The 18,914-nt window shown below is 34.1% G+C and overlaps 1 protein-coding gene across 1 annotated transcript; it reads right to left on the bottom strand.

Annotated features, from left to right (window-relative positions):
- Positions 1-1,434: 1,434 nt before the first annotated feature.
- On the bottom strand, positions 1,435-2,186 carry LOC149895228 (uncharacterized). Its single transcript, XM_090119202.1, has 2 exons — positions 1,487-2,186; positions 1,435-1,442 (listed from the first exon to the last, which is right to left on the bottom strand). The coding sequence occupies exons 1-2, from the start codon at positions 2,184-2,186 to the stop codon at positions 1,435-1,437; spliced, it is 708 nt and encodes a 235-aa protein (XP_089975328.1).
- Positions 2,187-18,914: the final 16,728 nt, after the last annotated feature.

Genomic DNA, 18,914 nt, shown 5'->3' with positions numbered 1-18,914 from the left:
ACATGTGGATGCCCTGAGTCGAGCTCCATCAGACTCAAAAGTAGACGATTTGCACGTTATTGATATACTTAGTGTTACTGCTGAAGATTGGATTACTACTGTTCAATCTTCAGATGACGATATAAGGCGTATTAAAGAAATATTAAGTGAACCAGAATCCCCCAACATAAGTACATTTCAAAATTACAAATTAAAAAATGGACGTGTATACAGGATCATAGCTGATGATAATATCAAATGGGTAGTGCCTAGAGGCGCACGCTGGCAAATTGTTAAAGCCAATCACGATGACGTAGGCCATTTTGGGTTAGAAAAGACTTTAGATCGTATTCGGGCATTATATTGGTTTCCTAAAATGAGAACCTTTGTCACCAAATATGTTTCAGCATGTTTAGAATGTGCTCACCATAAGATGCCAGGTGGTGCTCGACAAGGTCACCTACATTCCATAAAAAAAGTAGAAATCCCCTTTCACACGGTCCACGTGGACCATGTTGGGCCTTTCATTAAGAGTAAGAAGGGGAACTCATATATCTTAGTAATCATCGATGCCTTTACTAAATTTGTTTCTTTGGCTGGCTTTGGCTTTATACTAAATCCATTTCTAATACAGTTGTAAATCCGAGATCCTTAAGACAGGAAGAAAAACAGCTGCTATATCTTGCGAGCAAGTCCTTCACCATTTGTTTTTCTAATTCGCTAAGATTATCCCCTATAACAGGCTCAGATATATCATTCCTGTCAGTGAAATTAACGTTATTTACATATTTACAATCATTACTCATTACCATACTGCGTATCAGCAACTGTTCACGTTCTAGAATTAAACCCTTAGTTCTAGGATTTAAGATAAGAAGACAGCCTAATCCATCTTTTAATTCATATTCTCCCGGAAACAAATAGAATTCAGAACCATTTTGTCCCCGCATACCACCTCTAACATATACAGTACAAGAAAGTTCAGGTTTTGCTAATACTGTGACAGTTTGTATTGCCTCAGGGTTAATATAAGTTTGCTCCCTACATAACAAGTGTATTTTAGCGTTTTGGGTCTTACAAATCTCCAGTTTATCTACGGTTTTAGTAATTTTAATACCCGGCCGTTCTGAAAATGAATGCCCTAGAAGCACTGGATAGTTAATGAGGTTATCATTAATAACTAATATTTCTATATCTTTTTCAGTAATTCCTTGTACCTCAATATTAACTAACGACTTACCGATAGGCTGGTACGGTATATTGCCTAGGCCTTTTAGTAAGGGTAAATCATTTGTGGTCCAATCGAACCCTAGATTTAGGGCGTCCGTCAACCGAATTAGAGTACATTCGCTCCCTAAATCTAAATGACATTGGACATTTACCCCGTTAATACGTATAGGAAAAGTGTAAATACTCGCCGATTGTTGACTAGAGATTTTCAACACGGTTTTTTCCTTATCTAGCTTTTGAGCGGGTTCCATTTTAGAACACGCATTACACAAATGACCTAATAAATTACAACGACTACACTTTAATAACGGTTTATTGCATTTATAGCTGGGGTGACCTACTTCGTTACAATTGAAACAAGTTATCCGACCCGGTTCGAATCTATTCGGCTTATTCAAGACCCTATTTGAATTATTTGGTACCGGCCGTTTATCCCTATCTCGAATTGATCTTTCGGTATCCCTAGAAACGCCTGGTTTAACAGTTTTAAAAAATTTGAGTAACTGTTCAGGTTCAGAAAATTGTGCCGCTTGAGCTCCTAGTCTAATACCCCTATCTTCAATTCCATAAATTAGACAATCAACTGCATTTTTGCCATATATGTTGCAACGGTTTAGTAAGTTAATTTTAGTGTAATAATATAATTCGGGAGATTCACTAAACCGTAGTTTTTTATTCAACATTTCAGTTAATAATTCACCATAATTCTGGGTAGATGGAAAAGTTTCAATTAATTTAACTTTCCATTCCTCCCAAGAATACAGCAAAGTGGGGAGACTTTGGTACCACGTTTTAGCTATTCCCGAGAGTTTAGGCAGAGCGTAGTGCACGACTTGTTTTTCTGACCATTCGTAAATTAATTTACATTCCTCAACCTTCGATAACCACGCATTAACAGTCTGTTCTTTTGCCATTGGATCAAAATCAGGTATTACATTGTGAATAGACGAAAATTTATCACTAGAACTAGATTTCATCGATTTAATCGCATCAACAAATGAATCTATTAAAGTACTAGTTACATCGCTTTTATCACCTTTTTGGGGTCTTGTAATAGAACAGTCCTTACTACGTTTCCTACTTCTACGGTCCCGATCAATATTCATAATTCTGCTATCGTGGCGATTTCGTAGCTGACTGCGGCTACGACTTCGATGTTCACCTGATCGTTGGCTGCGACGTTCAATACTACGCCTAGAACGTCGCTCACCGGGACTCCTTTGGTGGTGCTCAGTGTTAGGGCGGCTCCGGTGACTGGCACTTCGGTTCGGGCTTGGGCGCTGACTGCGGCGGTCTGAGCGCTTTTCACTGCGGCGCTCTCTACTACGCCGGCTTCGCTGTTCATTGCCCTCACGACTGCCGTCTCGGCTGCGTGAAGGAGTCCTTGACCAATCACGGCCCATCACCAATCTTGTTATCGTTATCCCACTTCTGAAGCTGTTGGGTTGTGGAATGAAACGCCTTCTTCACAATTGATATTTTAATATTCCTCCTTGTTACATTCACTTTTTACTATAATATTCGCAATCTTTCACAATCTTAAATAATAGATTTAAATAACCCTAAAACAAGCATGAGGCACGACTAAGGCACTGACTTGTTGACCGCACTAGTCGGTTGTTCAGGATCAATTGCTAGCTGATCGTTTCTTCAAAAAATGTGAGCGATCGACTGACAACTAACCGACTGGAGGGGAGGTTAAGTTGTCAGGCGGTAGATTATAAATAACAGAAAACCTTGTCTATGGAAAATAATGTACTATGTATGATTTTAAGATTTGTAACAGCTCGGCCATCCGATCTTCAACGAGTGCCTTCGTTGGCTTAAATTAAATTTAAACAAAAATAAAATGTTAAAATATGGAAAACAAAATGCAACCATACTTACATGAAATTGAAACAAATACTTATAATAATATGTATTTACAACTAGTTCCCGAAGTTTGAATTGGTATGATTAGCTTTTACAAATAATCAAAATTACACAAGGAAACAAGCCTAGAATAAGATTTACAAATTTCGAAAAAAAAAAAGAAAATAAATAAATATATATGTCGGAGACGGTCAATAGCGCGGATGTAAAACGACTCGAAGCACGAGTTCCGTGAGGTGGCAGCACAGTGATGTTGGCGGCTTACTTCATGCTTGTACCGGGTCGAGCCGGTGAAGGCTCGCCCTCGGGACAGCACTTCACATTCGAACATCGAAGAGTTCGGACCTTCCACTACTAGGAACTGTTAACCTTTTCTTTGCTAGTGTTTAATTTAAATGTGTAACGTAACGGTTATTAAAAGTGATTGTATTTAAAGTGATTGTATTAAAATGACTGTATTGTAAAACTGACATGATTAAAAAGAGCAACTATGGAGTTTCTTGCCGGTTCTTCTCTGTAGATACTGCCTTCCGAATCGGTGGTAAATAAAGAAATGATTGAGTTTGAGGTGTTTCTTTGCTCGATTACCCAACGCAACGCCCACAGCTTGAAAATAGATTCACAATCTACACCTTGCTCCGACATCAGAATTGGGATCAAATCGAGCAAATGAGAAAACACGTGGCGATAACCTCGATACGATATACGATAACCTGATTGAAAGTCAAAGCGCCGCAACCACGTGGCACTTCGATCCAGTTTCAACGGGAAGAAGCATCCTACAGATCTACGAGCATACTTGTCACTGAGCAGCCGGTGACAAAGGGAGAGCTCGTTATGTGCGGGCAGGGTGGCAACTTCGGCTCGCGCTGCGCGGATGCCACTGCCGCTCGAATCACCGCGTCGGAAGCCGTATCATCGCGAGCAGCGCCGTGTCATCATGTCCTGCACCGTGCCATCGCGTCGAGCGTCCGGCTTCGAGCATCATGCGTCGAGCGTCGAGCATCATGCGTCGAGCATCATGCGTAGAGCGTCGAGCGTCATGCGTGGCGCCATGTGGTGCATTACGCATCCATACTGAGCGCCGCGGCACCAAGCTGGGCTCCGCGACACCACGCCAGGCGTTTCACATCCACGCCAGGCACCGCAATACCACGCCGGGCGTCGCGCTACCATCACTACCATCAACACGTCGGGCCTGAGATCACCAGAGCCAGAGCGACGTGTCGACGTGTCGTCCTTCAATCTCATACCAAACCGGTCAGTAGATAACATTTCACTCTGAGTGAACAGTTAGATAAAGAAAGGTTTTCAAAATGTAGTAACTTATTTGAAAGAAAAAGAAATTTATTGCCAAAAACGTTAGTTACAAAATTTATTTTAAAATTAATTGAGGTAAATGGTCACAGCCTCGGCAACATGCTGCACAAAAACAGCGCTAATTTACAGGCTGTACCGAATGTAATGATTACAGATTTTGTTAAAAGTTGTAACCTACAAGACCAGTGTATAGTTTAATCTTATTGCAATACATTTAACTCAACTTATTTACGCAGTGTTGTTATTATTAGGTCGTGCGATATTGCTTTACGGTTTTGTAGTTAGTTAAAACTTATTCCATTACATTCAGCCCATCTTAGTTACGCAGTGATAAATTAACAGTACCTATTTCACTTATTCAGGGACGGGTTTACTTTAGTAGGTAATTGACGTAATTTAAAAAAAATATATTAACTAACACTAACAAAGAAAGCACATTAATTGGTACACTGCATCCAGATCCTTCAATCGAACGTAAACGATAAACATTCACTTGTCCGTGTATCAGAACAAAAACAGTATGCGAATTACTTTCAAATTAGTTTTCTAACTACCCGCGTTAGTTTCTTGACTACCCGCATTAATTTCTTGAACTACCTGCGTTAGTTTTTATTTAGGCTATACCCTTGACAAATAGCAATTAATTGCTACACAAAGACAGCCTTATTGTTATTCGAATAAAAACGAAAAGTAATGCGTTAACTAGTGCATCGAAGGTTTAATAAACTTTTCGTAGGTTTTATTTAAGGTGACATTTGAGGTCATTTCTTTAAAAAAATAATAATAATAATAAAGTTGTGAACAATTCACAGTATGCAGTTTTTACAATATGCAGTTTTATGAAATGTTACAGATTTAGTTTTATCGAATAAAAGGTAAATCGAGGCATTTAGTTTTGAATTTTTACAGAGAATTTATTGGGTCCTTATTTAGGCAGTTCATAATACAATGTCGCAGATAATTAGCGTGTTCAAATAAACAGCTGGCCTAAGATAAATGTTATGATTGGAATACGGGTCTGGATTTAGTTTCAGTACGTAACTTGATTGCTTTAAAATTATTTTAACTATCTCATCGACGTTTGGGTCCGTTCAATGTTAAGATATTAAGACTGTTGAAAATAATCTTAAGGTTAATAGCGCCTTTACAGTTTACATACTGTCGTCAGAAAATGTCTGTTTAATTGAATAGAGAAAAGAAAAACCCATCCAGGTTTTCTAAAGGTTTTTGAAGTGAAACTTCTTTATCGGGGTTGAAAAAAGAATTTAGTGTAACATTTTTCGTTACGTGTGACATTTTTCCGTTACGCACCATTTTTTTCTTATCCCTATCACGCGTGATTCGACATATTTCTGTAAAGTTGCATATAGTAAATTATTTTTTGAAAAAATAAGATCATAAAGAAGTTTCATTTCTTACGTGTACACGCACATATTTTTTGTTTTTTTAGCTTCAAATAAGTCCTAAACGTGGAGTATTCGATAGTACCTAATCGATTTACATCGATAGTACCTGATCGATTTACATCGATGGTACCTAATCGATTTACATCGATAGTACCTAATCGATTTACATCGATAGTACCTAATCGATTTACATCGATAGTACCTAATCGATTTACATCGATAGTACCTAATCGATTTACATCGATAGTACCTAATCGATTTACATCGATAGTACCTAATCGATTTACATCGATAGTACCTAATCGATTTACATCGATAGTACTTCATCGATTTACATTGTGTGCATTTAATGTAATTTCTTGATAATAGTTTTTGTGACTAGCTGCAGTTTAACATCAACTAAATACATCAATTAGGTAGTTGTACAGCTGTAGTTGTTGAGCAGTTCAATCTTATTACGTTGAAACTAAAATTTAGCCCTTTTGCCGTTCGATATTAGATTAACAGATGAGTTTAAGCCTACACTTATTAATTGTTTTAAGTTGAGTTTTCAAAAGCAAACATACCGTTAAGGAATTTAGCCATATGCAAATTTGCCGATAAAAAAAAGTTTTGAAGGGTTTCTCGCGATTTTTTTGTAGGCAGATATGTTATCACATGATTACTTTAAATTCAAGTTGGTAAATATTCAGTTGAGAATAAGCTTTCATCACTTTTTGAGTGTTTTCTGCGGTTCAGTTACGAATTATTCGCGATACGATTTAGACCCACTATAAACCGACGGATTTAATTTAAATTTTGTATACTTATAAAAACCCGGTAACAATACAATAATTTCATGAATTTATCTTATTATCCTGTTTAGTTTTTCAAACTACAATACATATTTATTTTTCTATCAACTGCAATGAGTGAAAACTAACATTATGACGTCACACGCATTCGGGTGACGCTTCGGGAGTTGTCGGCGTGTCTTCGGTACTGGATTCAAAGACTAATTTTTATTTTGAAATAACTTTTGAATTATTGCAAAAAAAATAAAAATAAAAACAGTTTTGTTATAAAACTAATATATGATCTTTCCATTTATCACAAAAAAATTTTTCATTCAAATACTCAATTATTATAAATAAGTCAGCCCGAGGCTTTCGGTATATAAGTTCTGATGTAAATCATAATTATATTTTAAAACCGAATTGATTAAAAGTAACGTACTTGGCTGTAGTAATTGCAGTTTTGGGACACAGATAAGCTCCTTATCATTTTAGTCTCTTGAGTTCAGTATATTTGTTTCCAGTACAGAGTTTATGACCTATCAGTTTTAAATAAATAATTCATGCATTGTACTGAAAGTACTAGCCATGTTTAGATTATGATTGGTGGCGTTGGCTCTAAACATTAATAGATACCGCACGGTTTGGTTGGATGTTAAAAATCTGTATTATAATTAAAACCGTTTACCTGTTTTGATATTTTATTGCCTTATTCAAGGGGTGACCTTTTAAATTTATTTCTGACCCCAAAAGTAAGGACCAAGGTCTCTTCTTGTCCGGTTGGGTTAATACTGTGTGAGTTGAGACAGGTGGCAATTCTATGTTAAGATGGTTCAATTGTGCTTCTGCAGAGTTCTAATTGAATAAATAAAGGTTTGAGTTTGAGGTATTTTTGCCTCGTCGGGATCAGCTGTTGCTTCATTTTGTAAGTAACATCTAAATGCGTAATTGAAAGTCGTTACTGGCGCTTTCGCAGATTTACGCTAAAGATAGTGGAAATTGTAGTAACTTTAACTTTTCAAGCCCAAAAGGTTAACTAAGGTACACTTGAACCAATCTCATAAGTTCTAATACTTTTAATCATTATGATTAAAAAAATACTGTAAAACAACAGATGATGAAATTTTCAAAAAGAAAAAAAAATACAAATTTGCCGCGCAATCGACATTAATTGACAGTTCTAAAAGTTTGTACCTATAGGTAATATTAATAGAAATAATTATCGAGATTTAAATGGCTCTACACGAGATTTATTTTGTTTTTTTTTATTACTATACTTCATAAAGACACAATTAACTCGTACCTACTCGTAATACGATACCTTGGAGTTGGAGTGAAAATATTGTTTGTAATAATTTGGCTAGGTAACTAATTATTGAAATGAAAATAATAATTAGAAAAATGCATTGTGAAACCGTTTTAAGCAAAAAACGTTTCGATAAACGTAAGTAATTTTATAAGTACCCTCGATAACAATACTTTTTGCAATATCACGCGACACTCCATCGTATCGCATTCAAAATTGGGAATCGGAGTGCGAGGATCTGTGGGTCATGACTGAGGTATTGTTAAATGGTAAGACAATTAAGTTAGCTATTTATATATAATATAACGACTTATGCCCTTATGCACTATGTTCATAATCGCACAACACGACTTATATTATTGCCAGTTTTGGTTTTATAGAAATGATGTGACTTATTATGCTTGAAATTTGTGTACTTTATGACTCAATTGAGGCTTTTTAGTGGAAAAACTATGCACGTAGCTTGAAAAACGAATGAAATCAACGGGTTTTTTTATCGTTATTAGATAATAAAAACAAAACATCATTTAGGTATTTATGCATTTAACCCTAGAAGTCCAATCTACGTAAATTTGACGTATGAACTCTTCTATATTTACCATCGAATCGCTGCAAAATCCAGAATCAACTCATTAGCCGTCGAGACCTAGCAGTACATAGTTGGCTCATCCATGTAAATTCCGCCATTTGGTTGTAAAGAGGATGTTGTGCGTCATTTTGACGTATAATTGGGCTTTTCGTAACTTTTAAAATTGTTTCAAATTTTTATTTTGTGATTTATTTGAATGATTTTTTCCAAGTCACGTTTCACATGATATCTATAACTATTGTCCTAGTGAATCATTTTCACTATCGTCGAATCAATTTAAAATTCGATCAAGTGCGTTCCGTTTCGGAACGCCACAGATAATAAAATATAGATAATAAAAGTGGCAACGCCACAATGTCATGGTGGTATACATTGAGGATACAAAGAGATAAGAGAAGCCCGAAAACCATATTCCTGTATGTTCAGTTAATACAGGAAAAGTTATAGGTGGTCAGTGGCGATATTTTACGGCATGATATAGAATTTTAACAATTTCTATATCATATAATATCAAAATAATGTAGATAAATGCTAATGCTTCCTTCTAGGGAAGCGCGCTCCATCATAGGCCACATCTCAGCTTACCATTAGGCGAGATCGTGGTCAAGCGCTTCCCTATCACACAATAAAAAATAAAAAAAAATAAATAAATAAAATACAATGAGCCGCAAAGATTTTATGAAAAAATTAAGCACAGATTTGAAGGTGCCTTGGATGCAAATACGACTTGTGGCACGCACTTTGAAGAGACTCTACGTGACAATAGCCCAATTTTTTCAAAATATGTGGTACCAGAGTATCCATAAAATGTTTACGAAAATGCAGGACCAAAGAAGTATCGATATTGCGGATTTTTTTCCCATAAAAAAGGCAAATTACCAAAGCACAGTGGCTAAAACGCTCATAAATTGTCAAGACTGGTTATAAATACTTTTTTTTTATGCGACTATTATAGACTATAGTATTATTGTCTTGATTATTGTAGTTAGATAATTTTTTTGAAAAAAGATTAAAAACGAGTTATTTTTTAAAAACTTACCCAATTATAAGAAGAAAATATAAGTTTAACATTTTTTGTTGGCTTTTTTTAGATGATTCAATTATCGTTCTGTATTTATATAAACAAAGAGTATAATATCATTAAATGCACTTAATGTGTTAACTGTATTTTTAATATCTATTGCAAAAAATAGTTAATTTCCATAGAAATATATTAGTATCCCAAGTTAACTGATAAATACCTTTTTTTAAAAATATAAAGATTTTTTGTTGCAGATTTATTGAAAAAAACGATTTAAAAATAATAAGGAATAGTGTGTGTTGTTTCCGTGCAGTATTCAATTAATAGACCAATAGCAATACGGCATTAATGCCAAACTGTCTCATGTCGTCACTTGAACCAATGACACTAAAAGAGTTGTTCCTTTATGCTCATGAAACTGTATATAATATTATGTAGTATTTAATAAACTATAATATTATGCTTTTAAAAATATACGTGTTTGTGAAAAAGTAAATTCTAGCCTATGTTCAAATAAAAATAGTAGGTAGCGTTTATTTCCCTCTGAGTAAGTAGTGTGTATTGTGTATCAAAAGTAACATTAAATACAATCAATTTTAATAACCGCCTATATACCAGGTATATAGTTGTAGCATACTGATGATCACAATACGTTGATCATATATTAGTACATTTCGCATTCAAATCATTCAAAATTATTGTAAAATACACGATGAAATTCGAAAATTTAGTTAAAAACATACTTTGTATAGAACGAATTGTAAAAACGCGTTCACTCGACCTAAGTAAGTATCTAATATGATATCAATAAACTAATCTGAATTATTACTGACTCTACAATTCCTATTTTCATTAAGTATTCCAATTATCTTAATATTAGATACCCAATCTCGATTAAACGCGTTTCTATCTGTGCTTTTCCGTAAATCGTTGTTTCATTTTCGAATGTCACTGTAGCGACGACAAGCCAATTTACGAGTTACCGAAATTTTATTTATTTATTTTATTTATTAGAGAACAAAAATTCACATTTATTTAAAACAATTTTGCGATGCGAAACCTTACGAGGTTTGTAGCAACGCTCACAGTCGCATAAACACCGTTTGTTATTCGCAAGGAAGACAAAAGAAGTGACTACATAAACCGGTTCCTTATCTATTCATGACATACAAATACAGGGTGTTCATTACAATGTTGTTTATTATGTTTATTTTATTGTTTTAATTAATTCGAGAAAATATCTTTTGTATATTATTTTGTAGTTTTTAATATTAACATCCTTCTTGACTTTTTGTGGCATAGAATTAAGTATAGTGGGTAATAAGAAATTAGCCGTACGCTTCCCATAAAGATTGTGTACTTTAGGAATAATTAATTTTTTATTAGTTATTTGTCTGGTAGCAAACTGATGCGAAATGGGATTTTGAAAGTTTATGTTATGAAATTGTTCTATGAGAAAAATCTTTTGAAACATTTGTCTTATTGGCAGTACATTACAATAGCTAAATAGTTCGAGAGGTTTATCTTTAAACTTGTTTTTAATATTAATAGGTACAATTTTTTTTATTAGTCTTAGTTGTAAATTTATGATTCTATCAATGTAAGTATTAAATGTACGTCCATAACTTGTGATACCGTATTGTATTATTGATTCTGCCAATGATCTATAGATACCGAGAAGAATTTTGTATGGTACTTTATTTCTGATGATATATAATTTTGAGAGTATGGCCCTAAGTTTATCACACAGATGGTCTATATGATGGTTCCAATTAAATCTGTTATCAACAATCAGTCCTAAGTAAGTATAATAAGGCACTTGGTCCACACATTCACACGAGCAGTCCGGGTTATAATATGTAGCTTTGTGAAGACATACGTGATTGTGTGCCGTGATTTTAAAATTATTAAAGTTTTTCAAATGACTCGAGTGTACATGTACTATTTTTGTTTTCTTAACATTTATGACAAGACCCGCATCGTGCGACCACATTAGGATACGCGTAAAATCTTCCTGTAACTGTTGAGCTGCAGTATTAATATTTTTGTCTGAGGCTATTAGACAGGTGTCATCAGCATATTGATAGATAGAACAGTGGTTGATGACATGTTCCATATCATTTACATACGCCAAGTACAATAAAGGTCCTAACACCGAGCCCTGTGCTGTACCCTCGGTGATGGTCATTTCATTGCTCATTTCATCGCCTACTTTAACACGAAATTTTCTATTAGCAAGATAATCTTTAAACCATCCCAGAAGAGGTCCACGGATACCGGAGTTGTCTAGTTTGTGTATAAGAGTGTCATGCCTGAGTGTATCGAATGCCCTACTATAATCGATAAATAATAGCAGTACATGTTTTTTGTTATCGAGACATGAGTTTACTTCATCTGTAAATTTTGACAAAAGTTGTGAAGTTGACTTACACGGTTGAAATCCAAATTGAGAGACAGATAAAATTTTATTTTCGGCATAGAAATTCTGCATTTGTTCGGCTATAAATTTTTCCACGATTTTGTCTAATACCGGAAGAATGGTAATCGGGCGATAATTTTCATACTCACTTCGCGTACCCTTTTTGTGAATAGGTCGGATTATTCCAGTTTTTAACTCTAAAGGATATTTAGCATTAACAATAGATGCATTAATAAATTTAACTATAATATCTACGATTTTAGTGCATATATTTTTTATGTCAATACATCGAATGTTGTCGAATCCGGGAGCTTTATTGATATTAAGTTTTTTGTTGTTAGCTTTTTTAAGTAGCATTGATTTATTTTGTGGATAATAATTATCATTTTCACATAATAGACGCTTATTGCATTTAGGAATGATTTTTTTAATACTATAATAAAATTCTTGTGCAAAATTATTAGCAATTGTTTTAATGTCTATGTTATTTTTATGAAATGCTTTTAAGATACAGTTGTCTATTGAATTTTTGCAGCGACCTGTTAATGAATTCAAAATTTGCCATAAAGCGTGACTATTGTTGTAGTTTTGATTAATTATTTGATTATGATAGTAATTATTTCTTGATTTTTCTATGAATTTACGCGTTTTATTACGTAATTTATTGTATTTTAATCGAAGTATTTTATTAGTCGGGTCATTTTTCCAGTCAATAAAAGATAAATCTTTTTTTTCACACATAGTTTTTATGGTGCTAGTAATCCAAGGATCTTTGTTTCTTTTACTTGATGTTGAAATTATTTGTTCAAATTGTGATTGATTATAACAATTTTGGATGGTATTTTTTAAGTTATCATATAATTTATATGGACACTCTGTATTCGTAAAATCATCCCAGCTAACATGATCAAGCAAATTATTAAGTTTATTGTTATCTATTTTTCGAATGACTTTAACGTCACCCTGTACATGTGCTAATGATTGTCCAATGCACGACAATACGATCATACGGTGATCAGCCATTGCAGTGCCGAGCGCGCCCGAGTACAGGTCTAACAATTGCGTCCTTACAAAAATGTGATCGATTACGCTACGCGTTATTATTTGGTTTCTTATTTCAATTCTTGTATAATCGGTTATAACACTTGTTAGACCGCACTCGGCCATGCTATTTATGTAAAAATCTTGAATGTTACCCTTTATTTTTATATCTATGTTCATGTCTCCTAAAACAAAAATATCTAAGTGTTTAAAAGGTTTACTAGATAAAAGATCCTTTATCTCCCTTACGAACAAGTATTTACTTTCGTTGGGTGGCCTATATATTGCACAAATTGTTGCAACGTATTTGTGATTAGTCGTTAAATGACCTATGATTGATTCACAGTGATTTAAAGTGTGATGTTTGAATGTAAATACGTGAACGTTCCGTATGTATATTATAATACCGCCACCTTTTTTATTCTTACGTAACTTTTTGTGCATTATATAGCCATTTACATTGAACATATTTGCGATATTATCTTTAATGTTTACTTCAGTTAATATGAGAATATCTATTGGTGAACATGAACTGTTTATTAATTCTAAAACATAACAAAAATTTTTAATTAGTGATCTTACATTTATATGGACTAAATTTAACTTAAATTGAGATTTCGCTAACGATGGAACATTTTTACAAAATGAGTTATATGTACTACAATTAAAAAGTTCTAAATTATTGCTTGGGATATTCGACTGAACTATGGTGACCTACATAAAATACTATATCTATTACCGCCGATGATGTGCTGGTGCTGCCTGGTTGAGGAGATTTTCAATGTCTGTTTCGCTTCTGATCACAATAGGTTTATTATTCTCTGATTTACGGATTAATATATTCCCATTCTGGAACCACACATATTTATAATTTGGTGTTAATTTTTGCTTAGCTTGCCACAGCAGGGTTTTATTCGCTTTAGTTAGGGCTTTGCGTACTATCACTTTGGTTTTAGCTGCTGGTACTGCTTCATCACATACCACCTGTCCCACAAGTACCTCTCTGCGTCTGGAAGCACGTACCCACATATTACATAATTCCTCCTGTTTGAACTCCAGTTAAATACATCCATCCTGTCCGTTTCTTCCTTCCAGGCGCTTCACGTTGGAGATTCCTTCTTTGGTTAGATTTAGGTTATCAGCTAACTTGTTACATAAGTCATTAAGGTCTTCATTAGGACGAGACGGAATGTTGGCAACTTCTATGACGGTATCCAGACGCTGCTGTTCCATATAGCGCACGTGTTGTTTTAATGCATTTATTTCTAGATCGAGGTGTGATTTTTCGTTTTTGAGGTTAGTATATTTTTTCTCTAGCTCTTTTATTTGTTTATTTTGGGCTTCAACAGTTCTTGTTAGTTCGTCGATTTTGTCACAGCAGAAGCTTAACGATGTTTCGATGGGCTGAAGCTCCTTCTTAAGTATTCTTTTCATTTCTAAAGTAATATCTTTTAGGAATTTGTTAGTATCTATACAACTTGTACCTTGGTTCCCTTCTGAAATAGTATCATCTTCTTCCTCCTCTAAAGGTATTATAAAAGATGATTTTTTGTGAGGCGAGTTAATTTGACAATCGTCACAGGTCCATTCCAGGCTCCCGGCGCCACGCAAGGCGGAGAGCTGTTTGGAGGACAGTCCAGTACATGATTGGGTTGCATGAACAACCTTTCCGCACTTGCTGCATTCCAATCCTGGTGTTCTTTTCGTTAGGCCCTTGTTACAGTTATCACACTTTGACATTGTAATTATTGCACGAGATGTATTGCACAGCAGAACCGGTCAGCGTAGCGGCGCGTATAAGACTCAAGTGTAGTACCTACTAAGAAAGTTCCCACCATAGGTTCACACGGTAACTCGTATATAAACAGTTTGTGCGTTATGCACAGTTAGTTAAGGGCTTGTCGGGACGCGGGTTGGTCGCATTAGGTCGAATATTAATTACATACGAATATATATATGTAGTTAACGAAATATAACCTTTGCGTAGTTATTACATCTTTTATTACACCCGCACATAACAAGCCCCTACATTGGTGACCCCCGACGAAAAGTGAACATTATTATAGTGAATTGCATAGATTTCGTTTGTGTGATTATTTAATTTATTGATTAAATAAAAATTTAATTCAAAATGAATCCGGCAGTTCCAGTTAGAGCAGTTTCGTCGGTACAGTTAAACCTTCTCGAGCAGTTAGCACAATTAAAGCAGCGGGTAAACCAGCTGGAATGTGCAGGCTCGAGAGGCAGATCGTTTAGTGGTCGAAGGTATGGGAATCGCGCGCATCGCTCCGCATCCCGAAGTCGCGATCGTGCAGGGATATCAAAACAGAAAAATCCCAATTGGCTATGTTTTTTCATTACTGCTTTAAGCATATCGCCAGATTGTACTATCGTCAACCTTGTGCGTGGCAGAAGCAGCAGGAGAGCCGACTTTTAATAATTTTACCAGTGTCGAAAAATAACCAATCCGCGAGTGAGTGTACTGTGTAGTGATTATAAAGTGTAGTTTAGTGTAATTAAGACATTTGGTACTAAGTTAATGACTTTAGATCTTAGTTTACGGCGACCGTATAAATGGTTATTTATTATCGCCAAGGTAACTCAACTTATATTTTTGTTTATAAAGTGCAGATTTTTTTAGCACCCTAAGGCCGATGCATCGCTCGCACTTATGACGGACGCATCGGATACTCATGTAGGTTATTTTTCTAAGAATCTATCTAAGACTGAACGCAAGTATAGCGTATAGTATCTAATATGATATCAATAAACTAATCTGAATTATTACTGACCCTACAATTCCTATTTTCATTAAGTATTCCAATTATCTTAATATTAGATACCCAATCTCGATTAAACGCGTTTCTATTTGTGCTTTTCCGTAAATCGTTGTTTCATTTTCGAATGTCACTTTTAAAGTAACAAAACACGGCTGACCTACCGTGTTTCGAACAAAATGCATGAAAACTTTCATTAGTAGATAGTTAAGTCTTGTATTTTAAAAGCATGCAATAATTTGTATTTCATTCAAAAACATAATTCGTTTATCGAAACGTTTTTTGCTTAAAACGGTTTCACAATGCATTTTTCTAATTATTATTTTCATTTCAATAATTAGTTACCTAGCCAAATTATTACAAACAATATTTTCGCTCCAACTCCAAGGTATCGTATTACGAGTAGGTACGAGTTAATTGTGTCTTTATGAAGTATAGTAATAAAAAAAACAAAATAAATCTCGTGTAGAGCCATTTAAATCTCGATAATTATTTCTATTAATATTACCTATAGGTACAAACTTTTAGAACTGTCAATGAATGTCAATTGCGCGGCAAATTTGTATTTTTTTTTCTTTTGCACGCCTCATAAGCGAAGCGTTGAGGTGGGTACTACTGTCACTTCGCGAAAAACATCTGATTTTTCAAACTTAAAATGTCTTTATGTATCATACATTGCACTTGTAAGATAATACATACACACACATATTAAGAAAAAACACTATTTTTAACGTTCATGATATTTTCGATGTCATTTTTGTTATTTAAACTAGTTAAAAAACAGTTTAAAAAAGTTCTGTCTTGGACGTCCGTGTGTCTGTATGTGCGGATCCTTTTTCTTGTTAACACGATAGCGACCGAAATACTTTACTAATCGAGTCTTTTTTTTTCTCTTACGCTTGAGTATGCTCAGGAATAGAACCCTTTCATTTTTCAGGGTCTGATTCGATGTGGTTTAATTGTTATTAAATAAACAAAAATAATAATTAATAAATATTTATTAAAAAAAAATTATGAGGCGTGCACTTTTGGATTTTCCAAATTATTTGAAAATTTCATCATCTGTTGTTTTACAGTATTTTTCTATGAAAATATTATGTGCAGTTTACAATAAAAACTACGTATATCGAAACAATACAGCTTTGTCTGAATATTAAAATATTATGTTCTCAGTTCAATTACATTATTACTATTTTCGTACATTTCGATATCAGTTGAAAATATTGTATCATATAAAATTTTTGGTATAACAAGGTAATGCGCTTTCGTGTTTTAACTACATAATTAGTTCAATATTAATTTAGCCGTAAAATACGTTATTTTGTTATTAATTTGAATAATATTATTGTAAGGAATCTAATTCAGTGTTAGATTTTCAAAATTAGATTAAGGATAATTTGTAATAATTGAAATAAATATTTTTGGATGTACATACTGGTATTTTTATTTTATTCCCCTGTGCTCATATTATGTCATGAAACCTTTCAGTAGATACATGGACGAAATCGCAGCCAGCGCCCAGCAGCAATTAGCTATAACATACCTATAGGTATTAGGTAAGGTAATAAATAATAGCTCTATAGTTAATACGCACCTTGATACTTACCGTAGAGTTGTTTGATGTTGAATCCGTAATAAATAAAATTAACACAATACATAATTGAATGTTACTTTTGATACACAATACACACTACTTACTCAGAGGGAAATAAACGCTACTTACTATTTTATTCTATGCACGTTCTATGCATTCTATTATTTATATATAATATAATTAAATTTCGATCGATGTATCTCACAATAATTATTCTAAGTGTCATAATTTTTAAGAAATAACGATTTCCGTGTTTTTTGCCATTTACTCGAAACTCACTTCGTGGGCTTAACGGCTTTCTAGTTAAAGGACGGCAGAATAGTTAATACGCAAAACGCAATACGCAGTTGATACGTATTTAATACCAATACTCAATGATTGTCTCCTGCTAACCTGTACAGACTAGACTCATTGTGGTGACTGGTGAAACATTGTATAGCATTAACAACATAGTACTGTATTATTGAAAGATCGATTAAAGGTTTATTTTACAATCTACGACTTTCATTATACATGGGTAACAAAACCCCATAACATATTCGGTTTTACTCCGGACAACATCTTCAGCCACCCAATCCCTTTGCTTGAAGTCCAAATCCAGCGGAGGACAATAATCGTCATTTACTAAAATTGAAGGTTTTTCGTCCTAGTATAAAAGTTGTCTGGATCCCATTTTATACTCAATCTATAGTATAATACTATAGATATCATGTGAAACGTGACTTGGAAAAAAATCATTCAAATAAATCACAAAATAAAAATTTGAAACAATTTTAAAAGTTACGAAAAGCCCAATTATACGTCAAAATGACGCACAACATCCTCTTTACAACCAAATGGCGGAATTAACATGGATGAGCCAACTATGTACTGCTAGGTCTCGACGGCTAATGAGTTGGTTCTGGATTTTGCAGCGATTCGATGGTAAATATAGAAGAGTTCATACGTCAAATTTACGTAGATTGGACTTCTAGGGTTAAATGCATGAATACCTAAATGATGTTTTGTTTTTATTATCTAATAACGATAAAAAAAACCCGTTGATTTCATTCGTTTTTCAAGCTACGTGCATAGTTTTTCCACTAAAAAGCCTCAATTGAGTCATAAAGTACACAAATTTCAAGCATAATAAGTCACATCATTTCTATAAAACCAAAACTGGCAATAATATAAGTCGTGTTGTGCGATTATGAACATAGTGCATAAGGGCATAAGTCGTTATATTATATATAAATAGCTAACTTAATTGTCTTACCATTTAACAATACCTCAGTCATGAACCACAGATCCTCGCACTCCGATTCCCAATTTTGAATGCGATACGATGGAGTGTCGCGTGATATTGCAAACAGTATTGTTATCGAGGGTACTTATAAAATTACTTAAAATTAATTAAGTTTAGGTAAGTTGATATTCAACTAATAATCCATCGTGCTATTATCTCGAATAGCCTCCTGGATAAGCAGGTAATTATAAAATAATTAAATAAACAATTATCTTAATCTAAATTTATATTATAAAGGCGAAAGTTTGTAAGGATGTATGGATGTATAGATGTATGGATGTATGGATGTATGGATGTTTGTT

The sequence above is a fragment of the Colias eurytheme genome, chromosome 32, assembly GCF_061535395.1.
Source record: "Colias eurytheme isolate Ceu_HAF_F1 chromosome 32, ilColEury1 Martin Lab GWU primary, whole genome shotgun sequence".
Classification (NCBI taxonomy): domain Eukaryota; kingdom Metazoa; phylum Arthropoda; class Insecta; order Lepidoptera; family Pieridae; genus Colias; species Colias eurytheme.
Note: the sequence above shows the minus strand (reverse complement) of the source record. Positions and strands in the feature narration are given on the sequence as shown.

What these genes read in the sequence shown, in the direction of transcription:
- LOC149895228 (XM_090119202.1), bottom strand. Translation starts at nt 2,186, where the DNA reads ATGAAATCTAGTTCTAGTGATAAATTTTCGTCTATTCACAATGTAATA.